We start from the raw sequence: 14,765 nt of genomic DNA, 5'->3' as shown, positions 1-14,765 counted from the left end.
GGAATACAGGTACGTGTGTCACAAATTGAAGTATGCCAATAGGACAGGAGACTCCAATAGAAGACTTGGTAGTAACACATTTACTTTGGCCAGCATTTCCAAAAAATCTCAAAAGTTTCTCTGATCAAATAAGTTTGAAAAACTCAGCATATACACTCCTTAGAAATCCACAAAGTACACTGGTATGGTAAAGGCAATGCCTGCTTTCATTAGATTTCTTCCAGAATATCCCCAAATTATTTGTCCACAAAACATTTTATTGAGTAATGCTGTGAACATTTTGTGTAAAGAGGATGGTGGGACAAGTTTTCAGGGACATTTAAAAAGTTTTAAAAAGGCAATTGGATATTCACATCACCTGGGAATGACTGGTTATAGTTTTACAATGAACATGGATTTTATGGAGAGTAATTATAAAATGTCTGAGGTTAGACTGAGGAGGATAAAGGAAACTTTATCTGTTTATGACTCTGAGAGGATCCTGAAATTGGCCTCAGTTTATTATGTCTTATAAAGAACAAGCCATATATATATGTGTGTATATATATATATATATACATGATAGATTAAAAATAAGGGCATTGTTATATGCAGATGAAATTAAGCTAATAACCCTTCTTGAATAGATTAACTGGTAGACACAAAATAGCCAAAATTATAAACTATTTAAAAACTTCAAAGAGCATGAGAACTAGGAAATAATGAATAAAAACATTTTAAGCATTTTAATATCTTCTCACAGTTGGTAGAAAAATATGTTTAAAAGTGATCATTATAATTTGAGGGTAAAGGAGACCATGCACAAAGAACTAAAGCATATCAGAAAACTAATGTGTAAATAGAATGTGAAATCATCAAATTGGTGAGACGTTTTCTACCATCTTTCCCCCACTAACAGTATTTTTGAGACTTTCTTTATGGAACTCCAGGAATCCAGGGCCTCTGAGGATGCAGGCATTGACAAAGGTAAAAGAACAGTTTCACTTTACTTTGTCACCTCTCCCCCACAGTGGCCCAGTTCATGTCAAGAGAGATCTTCTTGGCCTGTGATTTCTCCCATGGGGAAAAGTGAGACAAAGGAGTGAATGCCCAGCTTCCTGGGCAGTGTGGGATGCTGCCAAAGAGACCCACTTCTTTTAGAATACTGAGGTTGGTAGCATGACTAGTGGGTAGGAAAAGGCTGGGAGAACAGCAGCCAGGACTCTTGGAGTGCATCAAAGAGACAGGGATCCTAACCAAGTCGTGGACCCCCTTAGAAAGCCTGGCCTTGAGTCACTGAGGATACCTTATCTGAAGATCCCTCAGAGGGTCCATGGGTATTTCAGAGGCTCTGCATGCCTCACCCACATACTTCGCTAGCCAGTGGCCAGTTTCATGTATGCACTGGAGGCAAGCCTTTGCAGATGGCTGCAGAGTTTATGCAGAAAGCTGATCCAACTCTGGAACTGGGAGAAAACACACGAACTTGAGCATTCAACACTGTCTTAGGGAAAGTAAACAGAAGGCTATTGGTACCAAGCCAGGCTTTGCAGGGTAAAGAGAAGGCATACAAACTTAACATTTTGCTCCCCAAAGGAGACACTTGTCCTTACTGTGTGAGCTGCTGTGTGAGTTGGCCATCACGTTGAGTTCCAAGGCAGCGGATGGATTGTTGTTTAGTTGCTGAGTCGTGTGCGACTTTTTGTGACCCCATGGACTGTAGCCCGCCACGCTCCTCTGTCTATGGGATTTCCAAAGTAAGACTAAAGTGGGTTGCTATTTCCTCCTCCAGGGTATCTTCCTGAACCAGGAATCAAACCCATGTCTTTTTTATTGGCAGGTGGATTCTTTATCACTGAGCCCCACCAAGGAAGTCCTTGAGCATCTCACTCTCTTTCTGTAGATAATGATTGAAATTAAACTTTCTTTGTATGTACATCAACCTGACCTCTACTATATGGCTCTCAGGGTCTCCAGACAAAGGTCAGCATAGAATAAATCCTGAAAACAGTATAAGTGTAATGAAAAAATCAGATATTACCTGGTTTGGCATTATTCTAAGTGACAGGGACTGAGAAGAGAATTTGACTGCAGTTGCTTGTATCCTTACCTCCAGTGAGACCTATGTATTTATTTCTATATGATTTAGCATTTATTTCTAGACAGAGTATCATTATTTGTCAGTTTAAATATTTAAAAACACTTACAGACCTTCACTACTTCTGATATCTTATTTTCTTAACTGACCCTGAATTTTGTGAACATTTAGGTGGAATTTTTATGTACATATGTATTTTTGCTTTTCTCTTTTTATCATGGAAAATGAATAGAAAAATGTGAACTGGAGATGAAGATAATAAACAGGGGGGCTAATTATGGATAGTGACATCAAATTCTACAAGAATGTGTTGTTATTTTTCAGTTGATCAGTCACGTCTGATTTTTTGTGACCCCATGGACTGCAGCATGCCAGGTTTCCCTGTCCTTCACCATCTCCCTGAGCTTGTTCAAACTCATGTCCATTGAGTCAGTGATGCCATCCAACCATCTTGTCCTCTGTTGTCCCCTTCTCCTCCTGCCTTCAATCTTTCCCAGCATCAGAATCTTTTCTAATGAGTCAACTCTTTGCATCAGGTTGCCAAAGTATTGGAGCTTCAGCATCAGTCCTTCCAAAGAATACTCAGGATTTATTTCTTTAGGATTGACTGGTTGGATCTCCTTGCAGTCCAAGGGACTCTCAAGAGTTTTCTCCAACATCACATTTCAAAAGCATCAGTTCTTTGGTGTTTGGCCTTCTCTGTGCTCCAACTCTCACATCCATACATAACTACTGGAAAAACCATAGCTTTGACTATATGGACCTTTCTTGGCAAAGTAATGTCTCTGCTTTTGAATACGCTGTCTAGGTTTGTCATAGCTTTTCTTCCAAGGGGCAAGCATCTTTTAATTTCATGCTACAGTCATCATCTGCAGGAATTTTGGAGCCCAAGAAAATAAAGTCTGTCACCATTTCCATTGTTTCCCCATCTATTTGCCATGAAGTGATGGGACCAGATGCCATGATCTTTGTTTTTTGAATATTGACTTTTAAGCCAGTTTTTTCATTGTCCTCTTTCACCCTCATCAGGAGGCTCTTTAATTCCTCTTCAACTTCTGCCATAAGGGTGGTGTCATCTGCATATGTGGGTTATTGATATTTCTCCTGGCAAGCTTGATTCCCAGCTTGTGCTTCGTCCAGTCCAGCATTTCACACGATTTGCTCTGCATATAAGTTAAATAAGCAGGGTGACAATATACAGCCTTGATGTACTCCTTTCCCAATTTTGAACTAGTCCACTGTTTCATGTCCAGTTCTAACTGTTGCCTCTGCATACAGAAAGATAAGAGAGAGTGTATATGAAGGTAAATTTATTATGACAGTGTGCCTGTATCATATATAGGTACTGCTGTAGCTAATGCTTGTTAAGTACTTTGCCATTTTTCTAAGTGCTTTTAAGGGAATTAACCCACTTACTCTTCATTGCAACCCAAATAGGTAGGTATTATTATCACATCCTTTTACAAATGGTAAAATTGAGAAACAGATATTTAAGAAAATTTTAATTTTTAACCTAGTTTAGATGGCTGTACTAGGAGCTGAACCCTGATAGAATATATCCAGAATAACCATTTCTATGCTATTCAGTATGGATTTGAATGTGTGTGCTTCTGTGAGTGTACATGGGTTCATGTATATGCACATTTTATACATATTCTTTGGTGAATACCCCAGTACATTTGCTGTTCATAATAATTTGGAACCTCAAAAAACATACTATTGTTTTTTTATATTCTGGCATCAAATGGTAATGAGGAATAAACAATAATGTGTTATGAATGAATATAAAAGCCTAAGCTCAGATGAGGCTAATGAACAGATAGAGACCAGAAGAATGGAAGTAAAACCTCTTCATCCTTCTGCCATTTTCATGGAAAAATTTGTTTAGAATTTTGGTTGATGACATTTCAGAAGAACAAGCTAAACTGTGGTACATCCACAAAAAGAACAAGCAATATTTTGTTAGGAATTGATAGTGATGATTAGAATGAGAGAAAAATAACCATAACATTTGAAATATTTGAGGAAGAGAGATTTATCCATAATTCACTTCAGAAAACAGAATATGTGCCAATGGGCAGAATATATGGACAACCAGAGTAAAGCTTAGCATTCATAAAATTCTTCACTCTGTGTCTGTGTCTGAGACTATGCTCAGGAAGACATGAACAATTAATTGTCCTTGGGGTAGTATAAGTGTTCAAATAGCAGTTACAGAGTGGTGGAAACACAGAGTGGAAGGGGCATGTAAGTGACTATTATGGGGGTAAGGGAGAGGAGTTGTTGGGAAGAAAGTTCAAGAGAGGAGATGAAGCTATGCTGGACTTGAACATAGGCTATTTAGTAGAAGAACAAATGGGGAGGCATGTGTCAAGCCCCTTACCCCCAGGAAAATAAGCACAAAGAAAAGGAAATACATGCAATATTGGGCATAACAGTGTCATTTTTATTATTTTTTTAAAATGTGATGTCTATTTGAAATAATAAGAATTTAAATTATTTGGGTAATCATATCGCTTATTAGACCTTTGGCTGCCCTAAACCATAAATGAAATAATTTATTTGAATATTACTACAATAATAATTATTGGGATTCCCTGGTGGCTCAGGCAGTAAAGAATCTGCCTGCAATGCAGGAGACCTGGGTTCAATCCCTGGTTGGGAAGATCCTCTGGAGAAGGGAAAGACTACCCACTCCAGTATTCTTTCCTGGGGAATTCCATAACAGAGGAGGTTGACAGGCTACAGTCCATAGGGTTGCAAATTAATACTAATCAAAGTTTGTCTCATAATTAGAGAAATACAGAGATAACAGAAAAACAGAGATAACACTTAACTTACCTTATCAATGGCTTCTGACTTCATCATGTTTTTCTTCTCCAATATGGTTGAATATCTTTTGACCATTCCATTTAACTTTCTATTATGTTCAGCTAGAGTTTCTTATCTTTCTTAAAATGATTCCTTAGGATTAGCTTCTATTAAATATATTCAAAAGCCACACTTATAAAAGAATCACATGTTGCAAGTATGCCTAACCAGGCTCTAGAATTAAAACCAGTAAGGATCTAGATGATCCTGATGAAGAGAAGCAAAAGGCAAAGGAGAAAAGGAAAGATATACCCATTTGAATGCAGAGTGCCAAAGAATAGCAAGGAGAGATAAGAAATCCTTCCTCAATGTTTCATCAATGTTTTGAGGAAAACATTGATGAAAGAAATCAGAGAGGACACAAACAGATGGAGAAACATACCGTGTTCATGGATTGGAAGAATCAATATTGTCAAAATGGCTATTCTACCCAAAGCAATCTATAGATTCAATGCAATCCCTATCAAGCTACCAACGGTATTTTTCACAGAACTAAAACAAATAATTTCACAATTTGTATGGAAATACAAAAAACCTCTAACAGCCAAAGTAATCTTGAGAAAGAAGAATGGAACTGGAGGAATCAACCTGCCTGACTTCAGACTCTACTACAAAGCCACAGTCATCAAGACAGTATGGTACTGGCACAAAGACAGAAATATAGATCAATGGAACAGAATAGAAAGCCCAGAGATAAATCCATGAACCTATGGACAACTTATCTTCGACAAAGGAGGCAAGGATATACAATGGAAAAAAGACAATCTCTTTAACAAGTGGTGCTGGGAAAACTGGTCAACCACTTGTAAAAGAATGAAACTAGAACACTTTCTAACACCATACACAAAAATAAACTCCAAATGGATTAAAGATCTAAATGTAAGACCAGAAACTATTAAACTCCTAGAGGAGAACATAGGCAAAACACTCTCCGACATAAATCACAGCAAGATCCTCTATGACACACCTCCAAGAATATTGGAAATAAAAGCAAAAATAAACAAATGGGACCTAATGAAACTTAAAGCTTTTGCACAACAAAGGAGACTATAAGTAAGGTGAAAAGACGACCCTCAGATTGGGAGAAAATAATAGCAAATGAAGAAACAGACAAAGGATTAATCTCAAAAATATACAAGCAACTCCTGAAGCTCAATTCCAGAAAAATAAATGATCCAGTCAAAAAATGGGCCAAAGAACTAAACAGACATTTCTCCAAAGAAAACATACAGATGGCTAACAAACACATGAAAAGATGCTCAACATCACTCATTATCAGAGAAATGCAAATCAAAACCACAGTGAGGTACCATTACACGCCAGTCAGGATGGCTGCTATCCAAAAGTCTACAAGCAATAAATGCTGGAGAGGGTGTGGAGAAAAGGGAACCCTCTTACACTGTTGGTGGGAATGCAAACTAGTACAGCCACTATGGAGAAGAGTGTGGAGATTCCTTAAAAACCTGGAAATAGAACTGCCATATGACCCAGCAATCCCACTTCTGGGCATACACACTGAGGAAACCAGGTCTGAAAGAGACACATGCACCCCAATGTTCATCGCACGGCTATTTATAATAGCCAGGACATGGAAGCAACCTAGATGCCCATCAGCAGATGAATGGATAAGGAAGCTCTGGTACATATACACAATGGAATATTACTCAGCCATTAAAAAGAATTCATTTGAATCAGTTCTAATGAGATGGATGAAACTGGAGCCCATTATACACAGTGAAGTAAGCCAGAAAGATAAAGAACATTACAGCATACTAACACATATATATGGAATTTAGAAAGATGGTAACGATACCCCTATATGCAAAACAGAAAAAGAGACACAGAAGTACAGAACAGACTTTTGAACTCTGTGGGAGAAGGTGAGGGTAGGATGTTTCGAGAGAACAGCATGTATATTATCTATGGTGAAACAGATCACCAGCCCAGGTTGGATGCATGAGACAAGTGCTCGGGCCTGGTGCACTGGGAAGACCCAGAGGGATCGGGTAGAGAGGGAGGTGGGAGGGGGGATCGGGATGGGGAATATGTATAACTCTATGACTGATTCATGTCAATGTATGACAAAACCCACTGCAATGTTGTGAAGTAATTAGCCTCCAACTAATAAAAATAAATGAAAGAAAAAGAAAGCCTTCCTCAGCAATCAGTGGGAAGAAATAGAGGAAAATAATAGAATGGGAAAGATTAGAGATCTCTTCAAGAAAATTAGAGATACCAAGCGAACATGTCATGCAAAGATGGGCTCAATAAAAGACAAAAATGGTAGGGACCTAACAGAAGCAGAAGATATTAATAAGAGGTGGCAAGAATACACAGAAGAACTGTACAAAAAGGATCTTCACAGCCCAGATAATCACGATGGTGTGAAATCACTACCCTAGAGCCAGACATCCTGGAATGTGAAGTGAAGTGAGCCTTAGGAAGCATCACTATGAACAAAGCTAGTGGAGATGATGGAATTCCAGTTGAGCTATTTCAAATCCTGAAAGATGGTGCTGTGAAAGTGCTGCACTCAATATGTCAGCAAATTTGGAAAGCTCAGCACTGGCCACAGGACTGGAAAAGGTCAGTTTTCATTCCAATCCCTAAGAAAGGCAAAGCCAAAGAATGCTCAAACTACCACACAATTGCACTCATCTCACACGCTAGTAAAGTAATGCTCAAAATTCGCCAAGCCAGGCTTCAACAGTACATGAACCGTGAGCTTCCAGATGTTCAAGCTGGTTTTAGAAAAGTCAGAGGAACCAGAGATCAAATTGCCAACATCCTCTGGACCATCGAAAAAGCAAGAGAGTTCCAGAAAAGCATCTATTTCTGCTTTATTGAGAAACCTAAGCCTTCAACTGTGTGGATCACAATAAACTGTGGAAAAATCTGAAAGAGATGGGAATACCAGACCACCTGACCTGCTTCTTGAGAAACCTGTAAGCAGGTCAGGAAGCAATAGTTAGAACTGGACATGGAACAACAGACTGGTTCCAAATAGGGAAAGGAGTATTCAAGGCTGTATATTGTTACCCTGCTTATTCAACTTATATACAGAGTACATCATGAGAAACGCTGGGCTGGAGGAAGCACAAGCTGGAATCAAGATTGCTGGGAGAAATATCAATAACCTCAGATATGCAGATGACACCACCTTTATGGCAAAAAGTGAAGAGGAACTAAACAGCCTCTTGATGAAAGTGAAAGAGGAGAGTGACAAAGTTGGCTTAAAGCCCAACATTTAGAAAACTAAGATCATGGCATCGGGTCCCATCACTTCATGGCAAATAGATGGGGAAACAGTGGAAACAGTGACAGACTTTATTTTCTTAGGCTCCAAAATCACTGCAGATGGTGACTGCAGCCATGATATTAACATACACTTGCTTCTTGGAAGAAAAGCTATGACAAACCTAGACAGCGTATTATAAAGAAGAGACATTACTTTGCCAACAAAGGTCCATATAGTCAAATCTATGGTTTTTCCAGTAGTCATGTATGGATGTGAGAGTTGGACTATAAAGAAAGCTGAGTGCCAAAGAATTGATGCTTTTGAACTGTGATATTGGAGAAGACTCAGGAGAGTCCCTTGGGCTGCAAGGAGATCCAACTAGTCCATTCTAAATGAAATCAGTCCTGAATAATCATTGGAAGGACTGATGTTGAAGCTAAAACTCCAATACTTTGGCCACCTGATGTGAAGACCTGACTCATTGGAAAAGACCCTGATGCTGGGAAAGATTGAATGTGGGAGGAGAAGGGTACAGAGGAGGATGAGATGGTTGGATGGCATTACCGACTCAACGGACATGAGTTTTAGTAAACTCTGGGAGCTGGTGATGGACAGGGAGGTCTGGCATGATGCAGTCCATGGAGTTGCAAGGAGTCAGACATGACTGAGCAACTGAACTGAACTGAACTGACTGAAGGATCTTGATAATATTTTATAAATAAATAAACACTGTGAATATATGGGAAAAAGTCAATATTTTAAAGAATGTTATTAGAACAGATAAAAATGTTATATTCAATATGAGGAAAAACAATTTTGCAAATTCTATAAAATTATATTATCTATAAAAGTGAATAACATATAAGAGACAAAAGACGTTTTGTGTAAAGATATCTCTGTACTTTGTCAAATTAAATATTCACATTTAATGACAATACTTAAAGCTCTATTTGCTTATTTACTTAGATTCCAGATATAAAGCTAAATAATTGATCGAAAGGGAGGGAGAGGTTATTTTGTGCTGACAAGACATGTATGAAAGGGAAATACTCATCTCATGGCTCATAGCCCTTGGAAGCTTTCCCTGTGGGCAGAGGAGATCTGAAAAATCCCAGGTGTACTTAATCCCAGATTCCTCTAGTCAATGAACTGGAATCAACAATCCTCCAAATAAGAAAATCTGTTAGATAACTGTGGCTCTTTCAGCGAACCTTTTCATTTTCATATAAACTAGGCACAGGACACATACGGCCTAGGAACTATTGAGTGTGAGACCTGGAGAGTGATAGGAAGGTCTCAGGTAACCCCCCGTATCTGTAGCTATGATGTGAGCTCTACCACGATGAGGCAGATGATTTCTTCTGTGATGAGAAAGCAGATCTGTCAAAACAGTATCATTATCATTAATGAGTATCTGTCACTAGTTAATCACTAGATCAGTAACTCCAGACTTATGAAAGCATAATACAAATACATATGCACATAATATAAATATTTATTTATTAATAGAAGCTTTACAAAATAGCTGGAAAAAAGTGACACATTTCTGAAAGGAGAATTTAGAATTGGTAACTTCAGGATGTCATTGAAAGAAAATTTCATACCATTTTATTCAAGAGATTTAGCAGTGATCCTCATAAGTAAAAGGAGAAACAGAAGTGGATGATGTTAAAAGTTCCCAACATCTGAGGGACTGCGTGAGGATAGTTCACATTTCTCCTTAGCTTGAATTACTTCCCACTAACCTTCTTAGTGCCCACATAACTTCTTTGTTTCGCAAGGTGTAGATCAAAGGATTAAGTGAGGGTGTCATTACAGTGTAGAAGAGGGTGAGGAATTTACTGTAATTCTGTGTGAATTTGCTTTTGGGTTGGATGTAGACAGAAATTATTGTCCCAAAAAACAACACCACAACAATTAGGTGGGACCCACAAGTCCCAAATGCTTTCCTCCTGCCTTCAGTGGATTTTATCCTCAGCACACTCCTAACAATGCAGCCATAGGAGACCAGAATAAGCCCCAGAGGTATCACCACATAGAAAACAGAAGCTATGGAGAGCTCATTTTCCAGGAAGGTTGTGTTCACACAGGCAATCTTAATCAGGGCAGGCTCCTCACACATGAAATCATCCACCATATGATGGCTGCAGAGAGGCAACTGGAAAACAAGGATGGTCTGAACCGTGGACTGGACAAAACCACTGATCCAGGCCAGAGCTGCTAGCTGCTGGAGAAGCTTTGGATGCATGATAACTCCATAGTGGAGGGGTCGACAGATAGCATTGAAGCGGTCAAAGGCCATAACAGTCAGCAGGATGCACTCTGTGGAGCCCAGCCCCAAAGCAACATACAGCTGGATCACACAACCAATGTAGCTAATGGTCTTGTCAGGCCCCTTGAGATTCCAAAGCATTTGTGGGACAACACTGGTGGTGAAACAGAGGTCCAGGAAGGAGAGATTAGAGAGGAAGAAATACATGGGCGTGTGGAGTTTGGGGTTAAAGTACGAGACCAGTATGATCGCTGTGTTCCCCATCAGTGTCAGAATGTATATGATAGAGACGACGAGAAGGAGCACCATCTCCAGGTGGGGCTGGTCAGAAAAGCCCAGTAAGATGAAACCGGCTAGAGTGCTATCATTTGTTCCTTTCATTGCTTAATGGTGAGTCACCTTTCCTGATCATTCCTATATTCTTCTTGTGGGAAAGAAAGTCAGATATCATAACCCAAAATATATAACAAACTAAGTTATGAGCACTAAGTCACTGAGCATTTTGACACTGTTTTTTTTTTATATAGAGAAACACCAGAGTAAAATTATGCAAAATAAATAGTATAATAGGTTGTCTACTTACAAAGAGACACACAGAATCTAAAAGCACCAAATGCAAGGAAATGTATAAACATAGAATAGACTTTAGAGAATAACCCAGAACAGATTGGAGAAGTATTCCAAATCCTCTGAAGACAAAATACACGGGCCATCAATGGGCATATTGTGAAAAACCAAAGAAATGGAAAGTAAGATGACTGTTACACGTATACACACATGATAGATGACAGATATAAAAGAAAAATATTGACAAATACACTGAGTGAGGAAGAGTCTGAGAAACAAGGCATATAGAATTCAAAATGTGGAACAAAATAGGAATTGTTAGAATTTTCAAAAATAAAGTGTTAATGATAATTACATTAGCATTCATTGTTTTTCTGTGAAGCAAATAAATACTGATACAGTAAGTTGGAGGAAAACTTCTGAATCTCCCCTTTTGAGTCACAGCTCTGCTATTTTGTGAATATACTCTCCAGGAAATTCTATTTACAATCCCCAAAAAGCAAGCTCTACCCCATATGACATGAATAGTTCACATGCTTTAATGTAGTTTTGTGACAAGAGTACATGAATTCAGCCACTAATGCAATCCAGTGACCTTCCCTCAAGTAAGTTATGTTGAATTTATCAGTGTCTTTGCACTATTAACTTGCAAAGATCAAGAAACACAAGTATGAAACTTTGTACTTCCGAATGGTCAATTTTGAAGTCTTCAAAACAGGTACAGTCATTTATCTTGGATACTGAATCTAAACAAGTTGCTTAAAAACAACTAAATAAACAACAAAACCATTCAATGACAATTACTGATCTCCCCTTAATTATTCTAGCAAGAAAATTAAACTTACTTCTAAGAATTCCTCACCTTTATAGCACCTCTCAGGGAATTATTGCTCAGTCCAGTTTAGAGAGAATAAGTGGCTTATTTTTTTTTTTTTTTTTTGGCATCCATAGAAATAATCAGTTGCATTTTAAATTTTGGCCAAGACAAAACTCTCATGTGTTTTGCATAGAGGATGATAATTATTTCCCGAACTATAGCAAAAGAAAGAAACTGATCTTGGTGGTCGCACTGGTTAGCATTTTTCTATCTGTCCACGCATTTTGGTGGTAAAATTAAAACCCCAAGTGTTATGATGCACCAAAATTGACATTGACCTTACCTGGCTAAATTTCCTCTATTATTCAGTAAAGTGTAAAACAACTGTGCTTTTGAAAGATCCAACATCTCCTGGGGAAAAGACAGCAGGTGAGTGGTCTCACTTTGCTTGATGTAACTCTACAATGTAACACTATTTTCTCATGTATTTATGTTACAAGAAAAACCAACCATTTCCAAGCAGATACCACACTAAATCTGGTCTCACTCCCTTTCACGTTTCTGTTCTTAATCAAGATGAGGATAAAAGGATTTATATCTGCAAAGAGATGAAGCTTGGAAGTATTCCATAATTAAGAATAAATGTCAGTTTATACATGAAAAACTGCTTTTGTTCGCTGCTAAAGGCAAGTAGCTCTGGATTTCCTCAAATTTTAAAATTGATTTTCTTTTTCCCTCCCCCACCTAAACAGCAAAGTACTACTTTCCAGAAGGAATGGCAATCCATCTGTGGAGGTTCTTGGGGATTTTGATGAGAAGTTCAATCATGATCACAGATCTAGGACAAGCAGTGGAGGAACCCTACGTGTGCAGTTGGTTGGCTCCCTTTTTCCTGTCATCTCATGGTTCAAGTCTCTTCAGATGGATGGTGGTTAGCTTGCTTACTCTGCACACACCTCTGGAGTTCTTCCCAGGCAACTTCCCGTCATTATAATAGAGAGGAAGACATTCCCCGGAGAGATCAGAGCCATGGAGACTGTGCTTCTGTTGCTGCTGAAAGACAATTGTGCATCAACTTTTAAACACACATGCGCAAAATTGTCAATGTTATTTAGATAGTATCTTAAGACTTTTACTTTTTGAAATTAATTCATTAAAATTGTTATTAGTTAAACTCAGTTTTGAACATAATATGGAGACATGCATACATCTGGACATACGTGCTTGAAGTTTACACACAATTCATGAAGATCCAAGAATATATCTATAGACTTCTGGGTAAGAGGAAATCTTGGGGAAGAAGTGGAGTCTAGTATCTAGTGTAAAAGGGGAAAGACTATTTTAAATTCATGAACTCTTCTTAGAAGTGGCTAAACATATAGTTTTTATATCAGAAAAGATTTATGCTACACACATAGCATTGTTATTACTTCTGGAAGAATTGGCATTGTTTTATAGTTGCTTTTAAAACACATGGTGTATCTCCTGCTTTGTGTGAAGTGATCTACTGTGTGCAGTTTATTTTTAAAGTGGATATAAGTTTATGTGTAGAATAATACATGCATATAATTTGAAAATAAAGTTCATATCTTGAAGTGTATCCAAAAATTCAACCTAGTAAATTTGAAGATCTAATTGGTTTTATTGAATGAGTCATGAATTGGGCAGCATCCCATTTATCAAGTAGAGAAGAGCTGTACAAAACAGGAGGAATTTATATGCCAAAGGGGAAAGAGTGGCTTGTTGCAGGATAAGTTCACTTGCATGAGAGGAATGGTCTGGGTCTATGTGTCAGGTTACCTCACTGGTGCTGACTAGAAAATTGCAGACTGATTAAGACTACATTGCTTGGAGATGGTGTATTTAAATAAGACTACATTGCTTGGGGATGGTGTGTTTAAATTAGGTACTTGGTCTTGGTTTGCTGAAGTGGTCTCAGAAGAGCTGACTCCATTTGGGGCCTTTTGTTTCTCTTTTCAGTTCAGTTCAGCTCAGTTTGGTCGCTCAGTTGTGTCTGACTCTTTGCAGGTCATGGACTGCAGCACGCCAGGCCTCCCTTCCATCACAAGCATGGAGAGCCTGTTCAAACTCATGTTCATCAAGTCAGCTATCCAACCATCTCAGCCTCTGTCATCTGCTTCTCCTCCTGCCTTCCATCTTTCCCAGTACCAGGGTCTTTTCCAAGAGTCAGTTCTTCGAATCAGGTGGCCAAAATATCCTGAGTTTCCACGTCAGCATCGGTCCTTCCAATGAATATTGAGGACTGATTTCCTTTAGGATTGACTGGGTTGGAACTCCTTAAGTCCAAGGGACTCTCAAGAGTTTTCTCCAACACGCCAGCTCAAAAGCATCAATTCTTCAGTGCTCAGCTTTCTTTATGGCCCAACTCTCACAGCCATACATGACTACTGGAAATGCCAGAGCTTGACTAGACCAATCTTTGTCACCAAAGTAATACCTCTGCTATTTAACATGTTGTGTAGTTTGGTCATGGCTTTTCTTCCAAGGAGCAAGCATCTTTTAATTTCATGACTGTAGCCACCGTCCATACTGATTTTGGAGCCCAAGAAAATAAAGTCTGCCATTGTTTTCCATTGTCTCTCCCCTATTTGCCATGAACTAATGGGACCGGATGCCATGATCTTAGTTTTCTGAAATGCTGAGTTTTCAGCGAACTTTTTCACTCTTCTCTTTCACCTTCATCAAGAGACTCTTTAGTTCTTCTTCGTTTTCTTCCATAACAGTCATGTCATCTGTGTATCTGAGGTTATTAATATTTCTTTAACATATTGTTTCTGTTGTAACATCGAGTAAAAGTCTGAATAGCATGAAATTTGATTCTCCATACCCTTACTCCTGTCTCTCACAATATTCATCTTATGTTCATTCAGTAGAAACCCAGCAGTTTTCAAATATTTCTTCC

At 38.5% G+C, this 14,765-nt stretch overlaps 1 protein-coding gene across 1 annotated transcript; it reads right to left on the bottom strand.

The window, feature by feature from the left end:
• Positions 1-9,906: 9,906 nt before the first annotated feature.
• On the bottom strand, positions 9,907-10,839 carry LOC122697804 (olfactory receptor 2H2-like). Its single transcript, XM_043908802.1, has one exon. It carries the CDS (start codon positions 10,837-10,839, stop codon positions 9,907-9,909), a length of 933 nt encoding a protein of 310 aa, XP_043764737.1.
• Between the last annotated feature and the right edge of the window lie 3,926 nt (positions 10,840-14,765).

Source organism: Cervus elaphus, chromosome 7 (assembly GCF_910594005.1).
Source record: "Cervus elaphus chromosome 7, mCerEla1.1, whole genome shotgun sequence".
Lineage (NCBI taxonomy): Eukaryota > Metazoa > Chordata > Mammalia > Artiodactyla > Cervidae > Cervus > Cervus elaphus.
This window is presented reverse-complemented; position numbering and strand designations above follow the sequence as displayed.